The following is a 22,670-nucleotide window of genomic DNA, read 5'->3' as shown; positions in this document are numbered from 1 at the left end:
GGCGCTTTGGTGACTCGATCGGTAGATTTAGGGGCTCGTTGCCACCAATCGGACCAGCAGGTCATCCGGGACCTCGTTCCCCCCTAGGTTATCAAATTTTATTTATTGTAGTCTTGTAAATAGTAGCTAGGATAACAAATTTTCTTTAAAAAACACCAGAGCCCATACGGCCAATATAACAACTAGGGTAAAACCGCAAAAATAACAAAACATCTATCAAAATCCAACTTTAAGACCAAAGCTGAAGGACCTATCGGTCAACCTCTTGACATGTAAACAATTACTTGTAAACCAAAAATTGCAAATAAACATGAATTTAATGAAATGAAAAAATTGGCGCAGCCATCAGTTCCAGTACTACCGTCGTCGAACACAGAACCAAATTCATCCAAAATGACCGGCCGTGGCAAGGGAGGCAAAGGACTCGGAAAAGGAGGCGCCAAGCGTCATCGCAAGGTTTTGCGTGATAACATCCAGGGTATCACCAAGCCCGCAATCCGTCGTCTGGCTCGTCGTGGAGGAGTCAAGCGTATCTCCGGACTTATCTACGAGGAAACTCGTGGTGTGTTGAAGGTGTTCCTGGAAAACGTCATCCGTGATGCCGTTACCTACACTGAACACGCCAAGCGTAAAACCGTTACCGCTATGGATGTTGTCTACGCTCTGAAGCGTCAGGGACGCACCCTGTACGGTTTCGGAGGTTAAATCGCATTCCAAAGTTTCGCTCTTCAAACGGCCCTTTTCAGGGCCACCAAACACACTCATCAAGGAGTTGATACGACAAATGTTCACACACTAAAAGCAAGGGTAATCTAATGGGACAAGCACTACACGCTTTTGCAGTCCGGCGGTGGCGTGGCTTGGGGAGAAAATTCTCGTCTCCGATTGGAAGACACCATAAAATGCCAATATATATATATACATACATAGTCTAGTCTAGTCAGCACTGTCATTTCCCGGGGTGGCACTACTGTTGTTACTTACTTGTTGTACTTCGGTCGGTTCGAAAACAACAACCGCTATGATGCCACGCCGGTGAAATCCAGTGCGTGCATCTTTCCATACCAATCTCACGTGCATGCATCTCAACTCCGGACTTCAGTGTCAGGTACGGAACGCTCGTCGTACCACTCCCTATTACCTATTACCACTCATCAAATTCCATTAGGATTGCGTTAGGAACTTCTTAGTTTGCCTCGCTCGGTTCCACAATGCGATGGACGAACAAATATTTCATCATGTTCCACACTGTACCTTATGAGAAATGGATGCGGTTGCAATCAATATTTACAAGCACTGGAATTGTGTTCGCGCACCCGAAACGAAACGAAGGGAAAACGAATCACCGAACCGGGTGAGAGACGGGAATTTGAATCCACCGACGGGAAAAAACCGGGAATTTGAGAAGGTCACCGGGAAAATCGTTTTGAACGAACATTTCCAAGCTTCGAATCTACAAACCACAACAAGCATTTATGACTTTGAACAAATCAGTTTCATTGAAATGTATTGAAAGTGGATGATGAAATGTCTACCGTAAAATGGGGTGTTTTCAAGCAACTTCTAGTATGTCAATAATTAAACAAAGGACAGCCCTACTACAGTAAGGACCCGATTTTGTCAGCCCCTCGATGAATTTTAGGCTGACCAAATCGGGTCATTTTATTTTGTTCCCGTTTTTCAAATTTCGACATGGTTACATGGACTTTTAAAGAGGGTACGTGGTAAAACATGACGATACCAATTTTTTGACAAATCTGAAATTGGCTGACAAAATCGGGTCAGTACTGGATTCTCTCGTCGCGTGCCAAACACAATTATGAGGATCCTATGGCAGATTTCTGAGATAATCATGAAAATGTGTGATTTTTGACGTAACTGCAAAACAGGGTTGTAAAGGAATTTGACTTTCGCAAATGAAACCATATTTTGCCAACAACAAAACATAATCTTTTTGATCAATAACTTTGATGCTTTCATTCATTTTCATAAGTTATGCTCAACCTCAATCAGATAATACATCAATATTATCGAACTTGGAACTCCTGCAAACGCAAACCGTTTTCTTTTAACTGCTAAATCTTTCATAGTTATTAATCTGGAAACTGTCAATACTTCGTAAAATTGTCTTGAATTGTTTTTGAGACTTAAATGCAACAGGATCATAACCTATATACCGTTAAGTCACCAGTCACCGTGCGGCCTCCATTCACCGTGCACATATACAAATTCCTACAGAATATTCATACAATTTTCACAAATCATTCTTTGGTCAGCAAAATAAGATAAAACTGATGAAACGAACTAGTTTTTGCCACAAATAATTTTGAAAAACCTAGTTTATGTAGACAAAATCATGTGAATTCTGTTTGATAACGAGATATTGCAACAATCTTAGTAGAAACGCCAAAAAATCACATTTTTTATTTTAACGATAGAGTATGAAATTTTTCAAAATTTCAACAAGTTTTCACTGTGGATATTATTAGTAAGATGTATTTCATCGTATGAGCAATGAGATTTAATGCAAATTAGAATTTTTATTGTGTTTCAGTCGAAACCCAAATGCACGGTGAATGGATCCTTTTCAATATATATGGATCCTATTACCGTGTATAGTGTAAAAGGCATGAAATTATGCGATAATATTAGATTTATTGTTATGTCGTCATTAAACTACTTCATATTTAGAATTTAAGTGAATATGGAATGGTTTGGACAATACAGTCAAACCTCCTATAACGATTTTAATTAAAAAATAATAATTTAGCCAATTTTTAAACTTTGTATAGTTTTTATTGTAAATGAAGATTTGAATACTCTTAAAAATGAATGCGCACACTACTAGCAACATAGTTGCTCCATTAACAACGTTTCTTCAAGATACAAAATCAAATCATGACGAAAACTATACGCACGGTAAATGGTGACACATAGAACGGTACGAGGCGACCTTAACATGACATTTTCAAACATAATTTTTGACTAATTTTTTGTTATGCATCACTAGTTTTAGATTTTTCCCTGAATTATTATATAATTGCCCGCTACGTAGTGGTATTCTAGTACGCTTCAAATTATTTGGAATAGTTTTATATTTTTTTGAAGTGCAAATTTTTCTTAAATGCACGGTGAATGGTAGCTTGACGGTACAGTTAACTCTCCCTAACTCGATATTGAAATTGTCTTGAATTGGTTTTGATACTTGAATGCAACAGGATCATAACCTATATATTTGCATTTGCTTCTTTGAATGATTGTTCTCCTTCGTCTTCGAAAATAGCCCCTATTTGTTTTGCTGGTCTGCTCGATAGGTAGACAGTTTGACAGTTCGATAGGTAGATTTGGTTTCACTCTTCGCGCAACTCGGGTGCCTCTGAGAAAAAAAAAAAAAAAAAAAAAAAATCCCATATTTTCAGGGCTAGACATTTTAGTAATATTCAGTAACAAACAAAATAGTCCCCTTAACCTTTACAATGCAGTGTTACTTCACGGAACAAGCCTAAAGTATAATGGAACATATATCGGCATAAATCGAACGAGTTTTGTAACTTGGAAAAAGTAGTAGAAAAGATAATCCCCTAACACCCCGCTAACTTTCAAAAAGAAACTTTTTCCATAAGAAATATTAAAAGGCGAAATCTAGATAACATTTTCAAAAGCTTTTGTCTGCGTTGTGATCTCAATTAAATATACTTATGTTCTGGGTTACTCACATAGTTTTGTTAATATTGTTTCATTGTTTTGTAGTTAAATCTTTTTTGCCAATAAAATTCTTTCAAAAATGGTTTGAATCGTTTTCAATATCTAGACTCCACAATACCTAATATTAATAGATATCCCCGATCACATAATGCAGCTCACAATCCTCCGAACAAAGCAAGCATTTCAGATGACTGATATATCGACTTCCGACGTTTTTGTGACTTTTCAAACTTGATGGAGAAGTTCAATCCCTTAAAACCCCACGAGTCCTTAACACCCCATTTTACGGTACTAACTTCTTAAAAAGGTTTCACTTTTCTCAATAATTAGCAATGTAGTACCAAACAATGTTTGTTTGATTTTTTGAGCTTGGCTCTAACTTTTTGACTCAAGAGTTTGAAAGAAAAGTTTACTAGCCTAAAATAATCTTGCCGAAAGTTTTTGCACTCAAACATATTGGATACAAAAAAAAATCCTAAGTTGTTGAATATTCATACCACAATAAATCCAGATTTCCTTGGGAACAGCATTTTAAGAGTTTCTAATCTCTCATTAGTTAACTAATCGATTACAAATTGAATAGGTAAGGTAGATGCTGCTACATGTGTGGGTTTGTTTTATTTTTTTTAATTCACCCTAGATTTAATTACTTTAGAGAAACATCAATTTAATGAAACACTGATTTATTTTGGCATCTGGAGTTTGGCATCGGCCAAATTATCTGAAACTCGGCAGTAAGACGCACTTGAAGAGCATAATGTTGATAAATAGCAGTCAAGGCCTTCCTTAGTGTAGTGGTAAAGTCGGTGGCTACAAAGCAAACCCATGCTGAAGGTGTCTGGGTTCAACTTCCCAACAAGCCATGTGAGCAAAATGGTCACATAAAAAAATAAAGTGAGAAGCCGGCCAAGAAAAATGAGAAGAAGAAGAGGCATTCGCAAAATCCCATGTGCGAAATAAATCAAAAGAATGAGCACAAAAAATTTTGATAATGAAGACGCGTTCACTCCAACGGAAATGCTCCACGTGTAGTAACAGCGGCGGAAGTAATTTACCGGTTTCAATTTGAGTGTCAGGAGCTCAGGGCCAAATTTTCGAGCCGCAAATTTTTCTCGGTGCACGCAAGCAAATGGCGGCGGTGCTCACTCTCTTTCTCTCGTACCCAAACTGCGATGGGGGATGTGAGGCGTTCGATTCGCCAATCACGCTTAAAATCAGTTACACTGTATTGATTTGCTCTCATCTTTGGAATAGTGGAACAGCATTGGATTACGAAAATCAAACATACTGAGCAAGGTCGACCCATTGGCCCCGAAAGATTGAGATTTTCAGAAGCCAATCCCTGGGCTTAGTATTTTACTGCCAATTAACTTAATTTGCAACATCCACAAGAGTAATTTGATTATTCCGCAAGGAAAATAGTGGCAGTTCGCTCATACTGGATCAGCTGTCAAGATTACTTTGGTTATTAGCAGCAAACTGTACTTGACCGCTCTACTTGGGATGTCGATACTCAGCCTGCCCAGTAGGTCCGGTACGTACGGACCTGTGAACTAGACTATCGAAATGCATACATTTTGCATTTTGACATACGAACGCTTTATGTTTCGTTTTAGCATCAACTCACATCCAGGCGTCGGTAGGCGCGTGGTGTACGCACAGACCTAACGATCGCAAGGTCCTTGGTTCGATTCCAGGTTGCTGCGAGAAACATTTTTTGTTGCCAATGTTTGGTTTCATAAGGCAAAGCTATGAATTTCAACCCGATTTATTGTGGCGAATTTTCATAAGTGCATCCAATGTATTTCGATAGTCCATTTGCCTGAGTGTATTAAAAACGCACGGGCCTATCGATCGCAAGGTCCTTGGTTCGATTCCAGGTTGCCGCGAAAACATGTTTTGGTTTCACAAGGCAACGCTACGAATCTCAACCCGATTTAAATAAGGCTCCCCCAAAACTACGCGACTTTTTACGGCGACAGCGACACGATTTCGTTGTTGTGTCGCTGCAAGCACTCTTCTATGGAACCATCTTGACTGACACGACGCGAATCGCTGCGAAATCGCGACGTTTTTTTGTCGCTGTCGCCGTAAAAAGTCGCTTAGATCTGGGGGAGCCTTTAAGTCGATAGACTTCTTCAAATCCTTGAATCATTCGAGTGTATCAAAAGCTGTTCCTCTAGTGGAGGTTTGCTTTGGGTACGGATGCACCGCTACAGTGAGTGCCAGCCAGTGCTCGCCTACCTGTCCGGGCTTTACAGTTGCTGGCAGAGAAAGGGGTGCATGATTGGCCAATTTTATTGATTTGCGAAAGGGTTCGGGAAGAATTCGCCATTCAGTGGCAAAGTGCACGTAACTTTTCGGGGGGATTTATTTCCCTCTGGAAATAAATGGAAATGGAATATCATTGACTGTGCAACTCTTTGTTCTAAACTTGGATGGTAGTCCTGAAAAGGACTGATTGGATGTTAGATACTGTTTTACAACAGTACGGTTGCTGTCCCAAATTTACTTCTTGGCAGCGGTCTTCTTCGCGGCAGCTTTCTTGGCTGGGGCAGCCTTCTTCGGTTTTGGGGTCTTGGGCTTCTTGGCGGCGGTCTTGGAAGGTTTGGTGGCCTTCTGCTTCGGAGCAGCAGCCTTCTTCACACCACCGGCCTTTTTGGCAGCCTTGGCACCAGCAGCTTTGGCTTTCTTGGCTGCAGCCGGCTTCTTGGCTTTCTTCTCGCCGGCTGGCTTCTTGGCCTTCTTCTCCCCAGCTGGTTTCTTGGTGGCCTTCTTCTTCTCTCCGGTAGCCTTCTTGGCCTTCTTCTCGCCGGCCTTCTTCGGTTTCTTCTCACTGGCGGCCTTCTTAGCTTCAGCCTTCAGCTTGAACGAACCGGAAGCGCCGGTGCCCTTGGTTTGGACGAACTTGCCCTTCTCGACGCCATTCTTCAAGGCCTTCTTGAGGAATGGGGCAAGCTTGGCGACATCGCATTTGTAGTTGGCGGCGATGTACTTCTTGATGGCCTGCAGGGACGATCCGTTGCGTTCCTTCAAGGTTTTGATGGCAGCAACAACCATGTCGTTGACTGGGGGGTGGGTCGACGGCTTCTTCGGCTTGCCCTGTCCCTTGGGGGCCCTTGGCTTCTTGGTCTTGGCTGGCGAGGCAGCCGGGGCTGCGGCAGCGGCTTCAGTGGCAACTTCAGACATCTCGATAGGTAGCTAGAGTAACACTCACACGATGGCGATAGTAAACGAATGAATGACGGAAATTCTGGCAACAGTGCGGTGTTCGATTTCGTCGTCTGTGTTAGGGATGCAGACATGGTCGTCCACTGGATGACTGTTCGCGAAATATTGTACATATTTTTGGTAACACCTTTTTAAAACGCATTTTTCCGGTAATCGCACTAAGTATTTGCCTGTCTAGTATGTCCGTTTGGTGAGTGCATGAGTCTCGCTAGCAGCCCGTCATCGCCACATCGGGCCGGTTTCGCGAGAAGCACCGCTGAGACATGTCTTTACAGCACCCGTGCGCCATATGGTGTGGCTTTGCTCGATAAAACAATCAATAGTAACTATTGAAACAATACCACCCTGCACGGCGGTGGTGAATTTGGCAACATGAATGGTTGCTCTTTGCGGTGACATGCGGGTATAGCCAGTATGCCGGTGTCTAATGGCCCCTAATGAGCCTCAAACAAAGTCATTCCCAGTGCCGACGAGCGATGTTACGCGTTTGGTTTTAGTAAACTTTGAACAATGTTAATTTGATGTTTTTCATCAAACATACCGAAAACTTGGGCTCGACTATGACGTCAGTCACACAAGTTTGTGCCATTTTGTCCGGAAAACAATGTCACCAAACACTAATCACCTTCCACCTGTGCACTGTTGGTTGGTCGAATGTGTGCAAATTGCTGGCATTGCCTCAGCCATCGGCGGCAACTGCATTGGAAAAGGACAGTGCACGTGCTACTATGGATCTAGCTTATCTGAGAATGTTTTACTTCAAGAAGCAAGCAAGCAAAGCAAGCACCCTCCCTGCGGTGGAATCTGCAAATGAGCTAGTGCGAAATCTGCCCGAATAGGCATCGGTTTTGCTAGCTGCAGTTGCATCGAATGAACATTCCATACAATCTCTTCTGGCGGCAGTAGTACCGGACATGTCGCGCTGAATTCGCGACAAATTGTTCTCGGAAGTCCCTAACATGCCCCACGGCACGTGTTCCCGGTGTAGAAACTGCACCCTACACTCCCCCCGATCGAGATATATTTTTGTGTACAGTGCCCTCAGGGGCTGTTCAACGTGTCTGTCCGTGCTAGTACTGAGCAACACCCGAGCCAGGAAGCCGAATGGCAACCACACAACGTGTCATGTCACCATCATTCGCAAACTTCATAACGCCAACAATGACCATTTGCAACGCGCCCACCACCCATTGTGTATAAGAATGTTTTCCCAATTTCGTTTGACCCGTTACATCTCGAAGACACACCACCCACCCATGAACTATGTGAATGGGCCCCATCAATGGGAACTGATTGATGGCATTATCGAGATTATCCGATCGATACCATTTGCATCAACTGTTGTTCGATAAACGTTATTATGATAGCCTGAACTGCTGGGATGCTCTTACGAGATCGTTTGTAATGGGACGCTAGAAAACATAATGAGCTTCTTTCCAATACGTTGAGAAGAAGAACGAACGAACCACGAAACTTGTCATCATGCCTGCCTAGCTAGCTAGTCCTATGATGTCAAAATTGTCTAAACTACTAACATGCAGCACAACCGATAGCAAAAATGAAGTTGTTAAGGTGCAACATGGCAATCAGCATAAATATTGAACTTTAAACGTTCTGCTAGTGAATGAAGTGTGGTTAAGGTACAACATTTTTTTGCAATCAGCAGAAATGTTGAACGTACGAAGTGGATCTTCTTGTTTTAAATTCAAACGGATGGAAAAACTTAGATCTAGGGTTTTTTTGTGAACAGATTTTTCCCTATACTGCTTAACAATTAAGTTCCTATTATTTATTACGCAGCTGAATGGGGATCCAAATCTCTGCAACTGTAATCGTTATAATTAATCAATACTGAAACTGATAACATCGAATAAATAAAATGAATTGAATAAATTCAAACTGATAAGAGAGGGGGGTGTTGTCACGTATGAAGTCACCGCCGTGACACTACCTCAGTCGGTTCAATAGTGTGATAAAACAGTCTAGTGTCAGATTTTCAAAATCAACTCTTTTTCGGGATTGAAATAGTGGCCCTGAAAAGGGCCTTTTGGTTTGGTGTGATTGAACGCAGTGTCGGTCGTCATTTACTTGGAGCTGGTGTACTTGGTGACGGCCTTGGTGCCTTCCGAAACGGCGTGCTTGGCCAACTCTCCCGGGAGCAGAAGCCGGACGGCGGTTTGGATTTCGCGGGATGTGATCGTCGAACGCTTGTTGTAGTGGGCCAGGCGGGAGGCTTCGGCGGCAATACGCTCAAAGATGTCGTTGACGAAGCTGTTCATGATGCTCATGGCTTTCGACGAAACGCCAGTGTCGGGGTGAACTTGCTTCAACACCTTGTAGATGTAGATGGCGTAGCTTTCCTTCCTGCGCTGCTTCTTCTTCTTCTTATCGCCCTTGACAATGTTCTTCTGGGCCTTGCCGGATTTCTTCGCGGCCTTTCCGCTGGTTTTCGGTGCCATCGTGCTGCTAACGTTGTTTTAGATTCCAAACGAAAACTGAAACTGATGCCCGACCGAACCAGTCGGTTCTCTTTTATACCCGTAGAATGGTGAGCGCTGTTCCGCCCCTTCGCTTCGTTTGCTACTTCATCCATTTCGTTCGCACCATCCTAGTATGAGTGCAGCGCAGGGCTACGCATGTATAAAAGATACCCTCATCCGGTGAAATCACCATCAGTACCGCTTACGTACGCTTCGTGAACACATTCAGTATCCGATAGCGGACAAGTACGGACGTGCGTATACTTATAAAAGCGAGATAGCGAGTAAAGAGTGTGAAAAGAGTTGGAGAGATTTTCCCCTGGTCCCGCGATGGGTGACACAGCGGCTGGCGTAGCCGCGAGTGTAATTTCGAGTCGGTCCGCGAGTGGCAGTGAAATGCGTTGTAAGGGAAGTGAGAAGCGTCCCGCGAGTGGCAACACGAGCGACACAGTGGCTCCGAAGAAGTTCGCGAACAACATGTACTCGGTGTTGACGGACGGCGATGCCGGCAATTCCCCGGTGGCGGTTAAGAAGAGGAAACCGAAGCAACAGTGCGTCGCAACGGAACCAGAGCGGAAGTGCAAGTGTCCGCCAATTTTTGTGAAGGGAGATCCACCGAACCTGCGTGCCTCAATTCGCGACTGCATCAGAAACGGGTACTTTCGTGGCTCGTTTCGCCTGTGCAGTGAGGGTGTCAAGCTCATGCTCGAGTCGAAGGAGTCTTTCGACAACGCGAAGGACTTCCTCACCAAGCGGAAGTGGGAGTTCTTCACCCACGATATGCCTGGTACCAAGCCCTTGAAGGTACTGCTACGTGGACTCGACGACATGGCGGTGGACGAACTCGTTGAGGAACTGGAATTCCACGACCTGAAGCCGGTAAGGTGGACAAGATCGCGCGTCACGACAGGACCCGCAAATACCGTGACCAGCTCTATCTGGTCCACTTGGAGCACGGTTCCACTACACTCAAGGACCTGCGAGCAATCAAGATCATCAACAGTACCGTGGTCGAATGGCAAAAGTACAAACCAGTGCACCGTGAGGTAACGCAATGCATGAACTGCTTGCGCTTCGGCCACGGTACCAGAAATTGCTCGATGGCCTCCCGTTGCTCGACGTGTGGTGGAAACCATCAGAACGAAGCCTGCGACCAAATGGAAGAATCCCAACCCAAATGTGCGAATTGTGGCGAGAAGCACCGGGCAACCGACAAGAACTGCCCGAAGCGTGCTGAATTCCTGGTGATTCGGCAACGGGCCTCCACCAAAAACCAACCGAGGAAAACAGTGGCACCTCCGCCGCATAACCAGTGCTCATTTTCCCCAAATCCGAAGCCTCAGCGATCAATTCCGGTTGCTTCCACCGCTTCAACCACAACAACGACTGGTCGCGGCTGCAGCATCCGTCCCAAGCAAGGCCCAGTGCTCCCAGGCCCCGCCCATCAACCAATGGCATCAACCTCCCCCTGGTTTTCGTCGTCAGGACACACACCTCTCCCCCCTGAGGATGCTGCCCCCTCTACTCATCGGAGCAACTCGCACCGATATTTCAGCGATCTTGTGGCTCGCCTGCGAAGCTGCAAATCCCGGTTCGACAGATCTACACTCTGGGCCTTTTCGTCATTGAAAATGGCTACTAGGGTAAAACTGGTCAACTGAATGCTTGTTCACTACCGAACAAATAATCGAGCTGCGCAGCTTCCTTGAGGAAAGGAGGTTGATGTGGCGCTTATTACGGAGACCAACCTCAAGCCCGAGGTAAGTGGTGTTCATTCCCGGTTCCGCATCATTCGACTAGATCGGACGAACTCCAGGGGGGGTGGAGTTGCATCGCTGTGCGTCGAAACATTAACTGTCGCCTGCTTGGCCGGAGTCTCCAGCTCAAGATAATCGAAGCCGTGGAGTGGAAATCTCCCACCTCCGTCGGCGGACATAACCCTGATTGTGGCATACTGCCCCGCACAAGCCACGGCGGAATCAGCAAAAACCCTCCGAAGAGACATCATCAAGCTAACTCGGCGGCAGGGGACAGTACATTATCGCCGGCGACCTCAATGCCAAACATCAAGCTTGGGGCCAACACTCGGCGGAATCGAAACGGCACCATCTGGGGCAACGATCTGGAAGAAGGCCACTACAGCATCCTGAGTCCGGACAGTCCCACCCGGTTGACCCGGTCCGGGGCTCACGCGACGTTGGACCTGTACATCTCCAATATGACCAACATCACCCAGCCGGTTACGCTCCAGGAACTCAGCTCGGACCACTTCCCGGTGGTGGCGGAAGTTTGACTCCTCGGCCCACCGGCACCAACTCACCCGACGCAATTACCACCGAGTCGACTTGGGATCGATTCAAGCAGTGCGTTGACGACAGCGTAAACTACCTGGTGCGTCCCGAGTCTGCAGATGACATCGACCAGCAGCTGCGATCCATGGAGGAAGCAATCACCCAGGCAAGGGAACGGTGTGTTCCAACAGCACGGCAGGTAAGCAATACTCTAACCATAGATGGGCTCACTAAAAATCTTATCAGGCCTTCGAAACACTACGCGCAGGCAGTATCAGAGAACTGGTTCTGCCTGCGTTAAAAACCGATGTTAATCGAATGACTAAAATCATCCAGTCCAGAATGTTGGACCTCAGAAACAGCGAGTTTTCGAATAAGATCCGTTCTCTCCCAGACTGCGCTAAGCCGTTCTGGAAACTAACCAAATACTAAAGACCAAGCCAAGACCCATTCCGCCGCTGACTCCCACTCGGCAACGACAGCAATGTAGATCGTTTGATAACTCCTGATGAGAAGGCAGCTGAGATAGGTCGGCACTTCATCAGCTCTCATAATCTTGGGCTTAATCTTGTAAGTCCGCATGAAGCTGCTGTTGCTCAGCATGCTAACAACCTTCATCTGATCCCCAATGACTTCTCGGAGGAATTGGAGATCACAGCTGATGAATTGTCGACCTATATCAAAACCCGCCAAGAACATGAAGGCCCCAGGTTTCGACAACATCCTCAACTTAGAACTCAAGAACTTGAGTACACAGTTTTACCAACATCTGGCACTGATTTTCAATCAGTGCCTCCGACTTAGCTACTTCCCCTCCATGTGGAAGTCAGCTAAAGTTATACCCATCCGGAAACCTGGGAAAGATCCTTCCTCTCCAAAAAGTTATCGTCCCATCAGCCTTCTCTCGGGGTTATCAAAACTCTTTGAAAAATCAATCTACCGTCGGCTTTTATCATCTGCCGAAGAAAAATAACATCTTACCCGAGGAACAGTTTGGTTTCCGACGCGGACGATCCACCGTGCACCAACTGACCCGAGTAGCTAACGTCCTCAGACGGAACAAGTCTTTATCCAATCATCTGCTATGGCGTTGCTCGATGTTGAAAAAGCATTCGACAACGTCTGGCATGATGGCCTGGTGTACAAGTTGCACCAATACAATCTTCCCAGCTTCTTGGTGAAAATAATCCAGAACTATCTGACAAACAGGACATTCCAGGTCTCAATTAATGGAGTCAACGCTTCACCTCAAGAAATCCCTGCTGGTGTTCCACAGGGAAGCATACTTGGACCACTGCTGTTCAACCTCTTCACCTCCGATATCCCTCCACTACCAGAAGGCGGAACCTTATCGCTGTTCGCCGACGACACGTCAGTCGTCTATAGTGGCAGGGTTACCCGAACGTTGACATCCAAACTCCAACGAGGCCTGAATGTTCTAACCAACTACCTCACCAGCTGGAAGATTTGTGTAAACGCAGCGAAGACCCAGGTCATCCTATTCCCATATTCAAAATCCCCCAGACTTGTTCCGGCTGAGGACTGTAAAATCATCCTCAATGGGTCAGTAGCGGAATGGGTCTGACGAAGCAGAATATCTTGGCTTGACACTAGACAGCAAGCTTATCTTCAGACAACAGATTGACAAAACTGTTACAAAATGCAACGTCCTACTGCGATGTTTGTACCCTCTGATAAACAGGAAATCAACTCTGTCCTTGAAGAATAAGCTTGCTGTCTACAAGCAAATCATCCGTCCAGTAATTGAGTACGGCATGCCGGTCTGGGAGAGTTGCGCAAAATCTCACCATCTCAAGCTTCAGCGAACACAAAACAAGTTCCTTCGCATGATCTTGAACACTCCATCAAGAACTCGAACATCTGAGGTCCACCGTCTGGCTGACGTCCAAACACTAAGTGATCGCTTCGGTGAGTCCATCAATAGGTTCAGAGCTTCCTGCCGTGCATCTGGCCAGCCGGCCATCAGGGACTTATTCCCCAACCCCTAGAATATTAAATTTAGTAAAAGTAGTTAGGTAGAATATTAAATTAACAAATTCAAAGATACCAGTGCTCTGAAGAGCCATGTTGGAAAATTAGGATTATTATCAATTTGAAAAAAACAAATGTAAACCATTGACCAGAGAAGAAGAGATGAAGTACCCCAAGGTAAAAACACTCGAAATGTAGAAGCATTGTAACTATCAAATAATTATAAATAAAATGAATTTAACGTGAAAAAAAAAAAACGCTTCGTGAACGTTTGTTTCTCAAGTCCACTCAAACTCAACCACAAAATGTCTGGCCGCGGCAAAGGAGGCAAAGTTAAGGGAAAGGCAAAGTCCCGTTCCAACCGCGCTGGATTGCAGTTCCCAGTCGGTCGTATTCACCGTCTGCTTCCGGAAGGGCAACTATGCCGAGCGTGTCGGTGCCGGCGCTCCAGTCTACTTGGCTGCCGTTATGGAATATCTGGCCGCTTGAAGTGCTCGAATTGGCAGGAAACGCTGCCCGTGACAACAAGAAGACCAGAATCATTCCCCGTCATCTGCAGTTGGCCATCCGCAACGACGAAGAATTGAACAAGCTGCTGTCCGGTGTTACCATCGCCCAAGGTGGTGTTCTGCCCAACATTCAGGCTGTCTTGCTGCCGAAGAAAACCGAAAAGAAGGCATAAGTTACACTGCGTGCATCAAACCAAAAACCGTCCTTTTCAGGACGACAATATCCAGTCCACCGCTAGAGAGTTGTTGTTGAAATATTGCAGATTTATCTAATTTAGCCACAGAGAGGATCGATGAAGAGATATCGGCCATATTATGACCATTTCTGAATCAATTCCTAGATTCCGCGGGGGGAAACGTTTGGGCTTCTTAAATGTTCTGTTCGGGATACCTCGAACTTTCGATTTTTGGAGTTCAATTTGCCGAAACAGAAACATAAAACATTGAAACAGCCAGCCCTGCGTGAGCTGTTCCTGAAGAGAGAGGAGGGTAAACTGTTCATCCAGTTCCTGCCCCATTTTCTACTATCTACTGCTTGACAATAGAAGAGTTGATGAAGCAGGTAGTATTTAAAAAAACTTATATTATTTATTCGAGGAAAGGCTATATCAGGAGCTCCTAATATTAAAGGAATCAATCAATTTCCAAACCCCACAATTATCAATTATAACTATCATAGGGGTGTGTTTCAAAGTAAACAAGCCAAAGATTACGTTTCAATCATACGGTCAAACTTTCAATGTTGGATGTTCGAGTTGTCTAGTTTGTAGCAACAAGGGGAGGCGAGCTGGGAAAGCTTCTGCATCCGGAAAAGAGCATAAGAAGAAGGGGAAACATACGGCCGGTACCAGAGAATGAAGTCCGCGCTGGAGATGCACATTCAAAAGTGTGTGCAAAGCGAAGCATGAAGGGACAACTCGAGTTGTCGGTTGGTTGACGTACCTCCCTCATCAGTGTTGAGAGTATGATCGTTCGGTGGTAGGAGGAAGGTCAAGGGGCTTTAGGAAGTAATCGTTCCCCCAGGGGAACAAACAGTTTTAGGTACACTGAAGGGAAAATTGCTCACACAACTCTTTTAGGGAATGCTCTAGTGGCCCTGAAAAGGGCCGTTTTGTTGAGAATGGCAACTATAATGCAGACCGAATTTAAGCGCGTTCTCCACGGATACGGCGAGCCAGCTGGATGTCCTTGGGCATAATGGTGACACGCTTGGCGTGGATGGCGCAAAGGTTGGTATCTTCGAAAAGACCGACCAGATAGGCCTCGCTCGCTTCCTGCAGGGCCATGACAGCCGAGCTCTGGAAGCGCAGATCGGTCTTGAAGTCCTGGGCGATCTCACGAACCAGACGCTGGAATGGCAGCTTGCGGATCAGCAGCTCAGTCGACTTTTGGTAGCGACGGATTTCACGCAGAGCAACGGTTCCTGGCCGATAACGGTGAGGCTTCTTGACACCTCCGGTGGCTGGGGCGCTCTTGCGAGCGGCTTTGGTAGCCAGCTGCTTGCGAGGAGCTTTTCCTCCAGTAGACTTACGAGCAGTCTGCTTGGTACGGGCCATTGTGTTAGATGATGATTAATTTGCTTTCAATCCAAACGGATCAGTTGAAACGCAGCGACAGAATGAGGGTCAAAAAACCAGGCAGTCCTCTTTTATATGCTCATATCGATGCAGGCAACCAATCGGAAGCCACGGAAGAATAGAAAAAGCAAGAGAGGAAAGAAGAACTCAACCCTCGAGTGGGTATAAAAGTGGCCGCTAGTGTTTGGCGCAGCCATCATTCCGAATCGAACTGCCGTTGTGAACGGTTGCGTGTCTTTTTGAGTTGCGAGACAAGTTCGAATTCTCTTCCGTGCGTGTGCGAAGTGCACTCTTTTTTCGCGATTTCCCGCTCCCGCGACTGCTCTCCGGCGCTAACCTACCTCCTAGGGGTGGCTAGCCAGAAAGCATCTCTGCTAGTCGAAGCAGAGCAACCGCGGCCCATAGCGATGGGTCGCAATCGGAAGCAAAAGGCGGACTCCGCCTCGACCCCCGCCCCGCTGGCCGACAGCGGGCAGACCAGCGCGCCAAAACGAGCCAGGAATGAAGATGCCAACCCGGCGGCATACAGCAGGTTGCTGGCAAATAACAAGTTTGCCTCCCTGCCTGTGGACCAAGCCCCCCCGGGCGCGAAGGTTCCCCCCCTCTTCACGGCGTCGAAGGACCTCTCGGCGCTGCGATCCGAGCTAGCGGCCAACAACATCCGGCCACTGTTCAAGCTGTGCCATACCGGCACTAAGATCATGTGCGCCTCCGGCGCCGATTACGACAAGGCCGGCAAGCTGCTGAAGGCAAAAGGGGTGGAATTCTACACCCACGATGCCCCCGGTAGCAAGCCGTTCAAAGTACTCGTCCGAGGGCTGCCGGAGTTCACCCCGGAGGCCATCATCGATGAAATGAAGGCGGCTGGACTCAAGGCGACGAGTGTGTTCCCCATCCGGCGAGCACAAGGAGGACGACACCGGGACCAGCTCTACCTGGCCCATTTGGAGAAGGGGTCTACCACCATGGCGGGCCTGACAAGAGTGAGAGCGCTCTTCCACATCGTGGTGGAATGGGAGCGCTACCGCCCGAAAAAACGAGACGTGACGCAGTGTGGCAACTGCCTCGCGTTCGGCCACGGGACCAGGAATTGCCATATGAAGCCCCGCTGTGGCAAATGTGCCGGTGCGCACGCCACTTCGACCTGCCAGCCGATGGAGGGCACCGAATCGAAGTGCGCCAACTGCGGTGCAAACCACGAGGGCAGCAGCCGCAACTGCCCCAAACGTGCGGAGTTTCTGGCAATCCGCCAGCAAGCGTCCGCCAAGAAGCTGGGACGGCAACGCCAGCGCCAACCACCCCCACCGCTGACTGAGGAGCACTTCCCGACGCCCCGCTACCAAGTGCCCAATCTGCCACCGCTTCAACCAACCCACCGGCAGGCATCCCGCCAGTCGGCCCCCTCCGTTCAGCAACGCCTCGCGGCCGCCGCCGCTGCTCCATCGGTCCGGAATGCGCCCCCTCCTGGATGGGGGAATCCTGGACCCAGTGCTTCCGGCACTCCTCCTCCCTCCGACGACGACGGCTCCCTGTACACGCCGGAGCAAATGTTGGAATACACAAGGAACCTTTTCCAACGGCTACGAGCCTGCCGTTCCAAGTCGGAACAGATCGACGCCGCCAACTCGGTGGTATTTGCGTTCTTATCCAAATATGGCCCGTGAGGCCACCACCAAGATCCTCAACTGGAACGCTTGCTCCCTCCGGAGCAAAAATCGAGAGTTGTCCGCCTTCCTGGACCAGGAAGGCATCGACATAGCCGTGATAACGGAGACGCACCTCAAGCCGGAAGTTAACATCTTCATCCCCGACTTCCGGCTCGTGCGGCTTGACCGGTGCGGATCCGAAGGTGGAGGCGTTGCGGTTGCTCTGCGGAGGAACGTCAACTGCACCCTGCTGCCGAGCTTTCAACTCCAAATCATCGAGGCCGTAGGTGTTCGGGTGGAAACCTCCATCGGCCCAATCACGATCATCGCGGCGTACTGCCCGAAGCAAACCAACATCAACGACGGAACATCGGCGGCCTTAAAGCAAGACCTCGTCAAACTGACACGGCGGCAGGGGCAGTTCATCCTGGCTGGCGATCTGAACGCAAGGCACGAGACCTGGGGAAACCCCCGGCGAAATAGGAACGGCCTCATCCTACAACAGGACCTGGAGGAAGGCCACTACACCATCCTGAGCCCGGATTCACCCACCCGCCTGAGCCGGTCCGGGGCCCATGCGACCATTGATGTCTTCCTGACCAACATGGCCGACAACATCTCCCAACCGGTCGTTCACCAGGACCTGAGCTCGGACCACTACCCGGTGGTGGCAGAAGTTGGTTCCCTGGTCAACCGGCATCGGGTCACCCGGCGCAACTACCATCGTGTCGACTGGGGCCAATTCCAGCGGTGTGTCGACGCTAACATCCAGTACGAGGCTCCCCTGGCGTCCGCTGAAGACATCGACCGGCACCTGCAGAGCGTCGAAGAGGCCATCTCCGTGGCCCGAGAACAGCATGTACCAGCATCTGGTCAGGTGAGCAACCCCCTTTTTATCGATCGTGTTACCAAAGATCTCATTCGTTTAAGGAACACCAAACGCAGGCAGTACCAACGCTCTGGTCTGCCTGCGTTGAAAAGCGAAGTCAATCGCATATCCAAAATAATCAAGGCCAGAATGGTGGACCTCAGGAACGATGATTTTTCCAACAAGATCCGCTCTCTCCCAGATTGTGCTAGGCCATTCTGGAAGATGACCAAACTTTTAAAATCCAAACCCAGACCTATTCCACCGTTGATCCCATTAGACAACACCGACTCTAAGGATCGCTTGATAACCCCTGCGGAGAAGGCTGCTGAGATAGGTCGGCATTTCGTCAGCTCCCACAATCTAGGGCTAGACATTCCTAGCCCACACGAAGCTGCTGTTTCCGAACACGCAGCTAACCTACACCAATCTCCCAACGACTTCTCGGAGGAGTTGGAGATCACTGCCGACGAGTTGCTGGCCTATCTCAAAACATCCAAAAACATGAAGGCCCCAGGTTTCGACAACATCCTGAACTTGGAGCTCAAGCAATTGAGTCTCCAGTTCTACCAACATCTGGCACTGATTTTCAATCAGTGCCTCCGACTTAGCTACTTCCCCTCGTCGTGGAAGTCAGCAAAAGTCATCCCCATTAAGAAACCTGGGAAGGATCCTTCCTCCCCCAAAAGCTATCGACCCATCAGCCTTCTCTCAGGGTTATCAAAGCTTTTTGAAAAAGCGATCAACAGACGGCTGCTTTCGGCAGCCGATCAAAACAACATCTTGCTCGAGGAACAGTTTGGCTTTCGACGCGGTCGTTCAACCGTGCACCAACTGACTCGAGTAACCAACATCCTCAGGCGGAACAAGTCCCTTGCCAAATCCTCCGCCATGGCGTTGCTCGATGTTGAAAAAGCATTCGACAACGTCTGGCACGACGGCCTGGTGTACAAGCTGCACCGATACAATCTTCCCACCTATTTGGTGAAAATCATCAAAAACTATCTGTTTAACAGGACGTTCAGGGTTTCCCTCAATGGAGTCAACTCAGACCCCCACAACATCCCCGCAGGTGTTCCACAGGGCAGTATTTTAGGTCCCCTACTATACAACCTGTTCACCTCGGACATGCCTCAGCTCCCTGAAGGCGGCTCACTGTCACTGTTCGCTGACGACACATCAGTCGTCTACAGCGGCAGATTCACGAGAGCACTAACATCTCGACTCCAGAGAGGCCTGAACGTCTTGTCAGATTATTTGAACAGCTGGAAGATCTGTATCAACGCAGCGAAGACCCAGGTCATCCTCTTCCCCTATTCCAAATCCCCCAGACTTGTTCCGGCTGAGGATTGTAAAATCACCCTCGGTGGATCAACGGTGGAATGGTCTGATGCAGCCGACTACCTTGGGCTAACGTTAGACAGCAAGCTTCTCTTCAGACAGCAGGTTGACAAAACGGTCACCAAAAGCAACATCTTGCTCAAAGCATTGTACCCCCTGATCAACCGGAAGTCAACTCTGTCTCTGAAGAATAAGCTTGCTGTTTACAAACAGGTCATTCTTCCAGTAATTGAATATGGCGTTCCAATCTGGGAGAGTTGCGCAAAAACCCACCATCTGAGGCTCCAGAGGACCCAGAATAAGTTCCTCCGGATGATCCTCAACAGCCCTCCGAGAACGAGGACAACCGAGGTTCACCGTCTGGCCGAGATCAAAACATTAGAGGAGCGCTTTGGTGACTCGATCGGTAGATTTAGGGCTCGTTGCCACCAATCGGACCAGCAGGTCATCCGGGACCTCGTTCCCCCCTAGGTTATCAAATTTTATTTTATTGTAGTCTTGTAAATAGTAGCTAGGATAACAAATTTTCTTTTAAAAACCACCAGAGCCCATACGGCCAATATAACAACTAGGGTAAAACCGCAAAAATAACAAAAACATCTATCAAAATCCAACTTTAAGACCAAAGCTGAAGGACCTATCGGTCAACCTCTTGACATGTAAACCAATTACCTTGTAAACCAAAAATTGCAAATAAACATGAATTTAATGAAAATTGGCGCAGCCATCAGTTCCAGTACTACCGTCGTCGAACACAGAACCAAATTCATCCAAAATGACCGGCCGTGGCAAGGGAGGCAAAGGACTCGGAAAAGGAGGCGCCAAGCGTCATCGCAAGGTTTTGCGTGATAACATCCAGGGTATCACCAAGCCCGCAATCCGTCGTCTGGCTCGTCGTGGAGGAGTCAAGCGTATCTCCGGACTTATCTACGAGGAAACTCGTGGTGTGTTGAAGGTGTTCCTGGAAAACGTCATCCGTGATGCCGTTACCTACACTGAACACGCCAAGCGTAAAACCGTTACCGCTATGGATGTTGTCTACGCTCTGAAGCGTCAGGGACGCACCCTGTACGGTTTCGGAGGTTAAATCGCATTCCAAAGTTTCGCTCTTCAAACGGCCCTTTTCAGGGCCACCAAACACACTCATCAAGGAGTTGATACGACAAATGTTCACACACTAAAAGCAAGGGTAATCTAATGGGACAAGCACTACACGCTTTTGCAGTCCGGCGGTGGCGTGGCTTGGGGAGAAAATTCTCGTCTCCGATTGGAAGACACCATAAAATGCCAATATATATATATACATACATAGTCTAGTCTAGTCAGCACTGTCATTTCCCGGGGTGGCACTACTGTTGTTACTTACTTGTTGTACTTCGGTCGGTTCGAAAACAACAACCGCTATGATGCCACGCCGGTGAAATCCAGTGCGTGCATCTTTCCATACCAATCTCACGTGCATGCATCTCAACTCCGGACTTCAGTGTCAGGTGCGGAACGCTCGTCGTACCACTCCCTATTACCTATTACCACTCATCAAATTCCATTAGGATTGCGTTAGGAACTTCTTAGTTTGCCTCGCTCGGTTCCACAATGCGATGGACGAACAAATATTTCATCATGTTCCACACTGTACCTTATGAGAAATGGATGCGGTTGCAATCAATATTTACAAGCACTGGAATTGTGTTCGCGCACCCGAAACGAAACGAAGGGAAAACGAATCACCGAACCGGGTGAGAGACGGGAATTTGAATCCACCGACGGGAAAAAACCGGGAATTTGAGAAGGTCACCGGGAAAATCGTTTTGAACGAACATTTCCAAGCTTCGAATCTACAAACCACAACAAGCATTTATGACTTTGAACAAATCAGTTTCATTGAAATGTATTGAAAGTGGATGATGAAATGTCTACCGTAAAATGGGGTGTTTTCAAGCAACTTCTAGTATGTCAATAATTAAACAAAGGACAGCCCTACTACAGTAAGGACCCGATTTTGTCAGCCCCTCGATGAATTTTAGGCTGACCAAATCGGGTCATTTTATTTTGTTCCCGTTTTTCAAATTTCGACATGGTTACATGGACTTTTAAAGAGGGTACGTGGTAAAACATGACGATACCAATTTTTTGACAAATCTGAAATTGGCTGACAAAATCGGGTCAGTACTGGATTCTCTCGTCGCGTGCCAAACACAATTATGAGGATCCTATGGCAGATTTCTGAGATAATCATGAAAATGTGTGATTTTTGACGTAACTGCAAAACAGGGTTGTAAAGGAATTTGACTTTCGCAAATGAAACCATATTTTGCCAACAACAAAACATAATCTTTTTGATCAATAACTTTGATGCTTTCATTCATTTTCATAAGTTATGCTCAACCTCAATCAGATAATACATCAATATTATCGAACTTGGAACTCCTGCAAACGCAAACCGTTTTCTTTTAACTGCTAAATCTTTCATAGTTATTAATCTGGAAACTGTCAATACTTCGTAAAATTGTCTTGAATTGTTTTTGAGACTTAAATGCAACAGGATCATAACCTATATACCGTTAAGTCACCAGTCACCGTGCGGCCTCCATTCACCGTGCACATATACAAATTCCTACAGAATATTCATACAATTTTCACAAATCATTCTTTGGTCAGCAAAATAAGATAAAACTGATGAAACGAACTAGTTTTTGCCACAAATAATTTTGAAAAACCTAGTTTATGTAGACAAAATCATGTGAATTCTGTTTGATAACGAGATATTGCAACAATCTTAGTAGAAACGCCAAAAAATCACATTTTTTATTTTAACGATAGAGTATGAAATTTTTCAAAATTTCAACAAGTTTTCACTGTGGATATTATTAGTAAGATGTATTTCATCGTATGAGCAATGAGATTTAATGCAAATTAGAATTTTTATTGTGTTTCAGTCGAAACCCAAATGCACGGTGAATGGATCCTTTTCAATATATATGGATCCTATTACCGTGTATAGTGTAAAAGGCATGAAATTATGCGATAATA

At 46.8% G+C, this 22,670-nt stretch overlaps 5 protein-coding genes and 1 pseudogene across 5 annotated transcripts; 3 read left to right on the top strand and 3 right to left on the bottom strand.

The window, feature by feature from the left end:
- The first annotated feature begins 342 nt into the window (after positions 1-342).
- On the top strand, positions 343-752 carry LOC110681230 (histone H4). The gene has a single exon (XM_021857001.1). The coding sequence runs from the start codon at positions 394-396 to the stop codon at positions 703-705; it is 312 nt and encodes a 103-aa protein (XP_021712693.1). The 5' UTR covers positions 343-393; the 3' UTR covers positions 706-752.
- A 5,400-nt stretch (positions 753-6,152) lies between these two features.
- LOC110681229 (histone H1-like) lies at positions 6,153-7,623 on the bottom strand. Its single transcript, XM_021857000.1, has one exon. The coding sequence runs from the start codon at positions 6,892-6,894 to the stop codon at positions 6,214-6,216; it is 681 nt and encodes a 226-aa protein (XP_021712692.1). The 5' UTR covers positions 6,895-7,623; the 3' UTR covers positions 6,153-6,213.
- A 1,345-nt stretch (positions 7,624-8,968) lies between these two features.
- On the bottom strand, positions 8,969-9,497 carry LOC110681231 (histone H2B). The gene has a single exon (XM_021857002.1). The coding sequence runs from the start codon at positions 9,393-9,395 to the stop codon at positions 9,021-9,023; it is 375 nt and encodes a 124-aa protein (XP_021712694.1). The 5' UTR covers positions 9,396-9,497; the 3' UTR covers positions 8,969-9,020.
- A 4,447-nt stretch (positions 9,498-13,944) lies between these two features.
- Positions 13,945-14,429, top strand: LOC110681228 (annotated as a pseudogene).
- An 869-nt stretch (positions 14,430-15,298) lies between these two features.
- Positions 15,299-15,960, bottom strand: LOC110681223 (histone H3). The gene has a single exon (XM_021856995.1). The coding sequence runs from the start codon at positions 15,762-15,764 to the stop codon at positions 15,354-15,356; it is 411 nt and encodes a 136-aa protein (XP_021712687.1). The 5' UTR covers positions 15,765-15,960; the 3' UTR covers positions 15,299-15,353.
- Positions 15,961-20,364: 4,404 nt separating this feature from the next.
- Positions 20,365-20,774, top strand: LOC110681227 (histone H4). The gene has a single exon (XM_021856999.1). The coding sequence runs from the start codon at positions 20,416-20,418 to the stop codon at positions 20,725-20,727; it is 312 nt and encodes a 103-aa protein (XP_021712691.1). The 5' UTR covers positions 20,365-20,415; the 3' UTR covers positions 20,728-20,774.
- Positions 20,775-22,670: the final 1,896 nt, after the last annotated feature.

This window comes from Aedes aegypti, unplaced genomic scaffold (assembly GCF_002204515.2).
Source record: "Aedes aegypti strain LVP_AGWG unplaced genomic scaffold, AaegL5.0 Primary Assembly AGWG_AaegL5_hic_scaff_593_PBJ_arrow, whole genome shotgun sequence".
Taxonomy (NCBI): domain Eukaryota; kingdom Metazoa; phylum Arthropoda; class Insecta; order Diptera; family Culicidae; genus Aedes; species Aedes aegypti.
The sequence above is the reverse complement of the archived record's forward strand: the minus strand, read 5'-3'. Positions and strand labels throughout refer to the sequence as shown.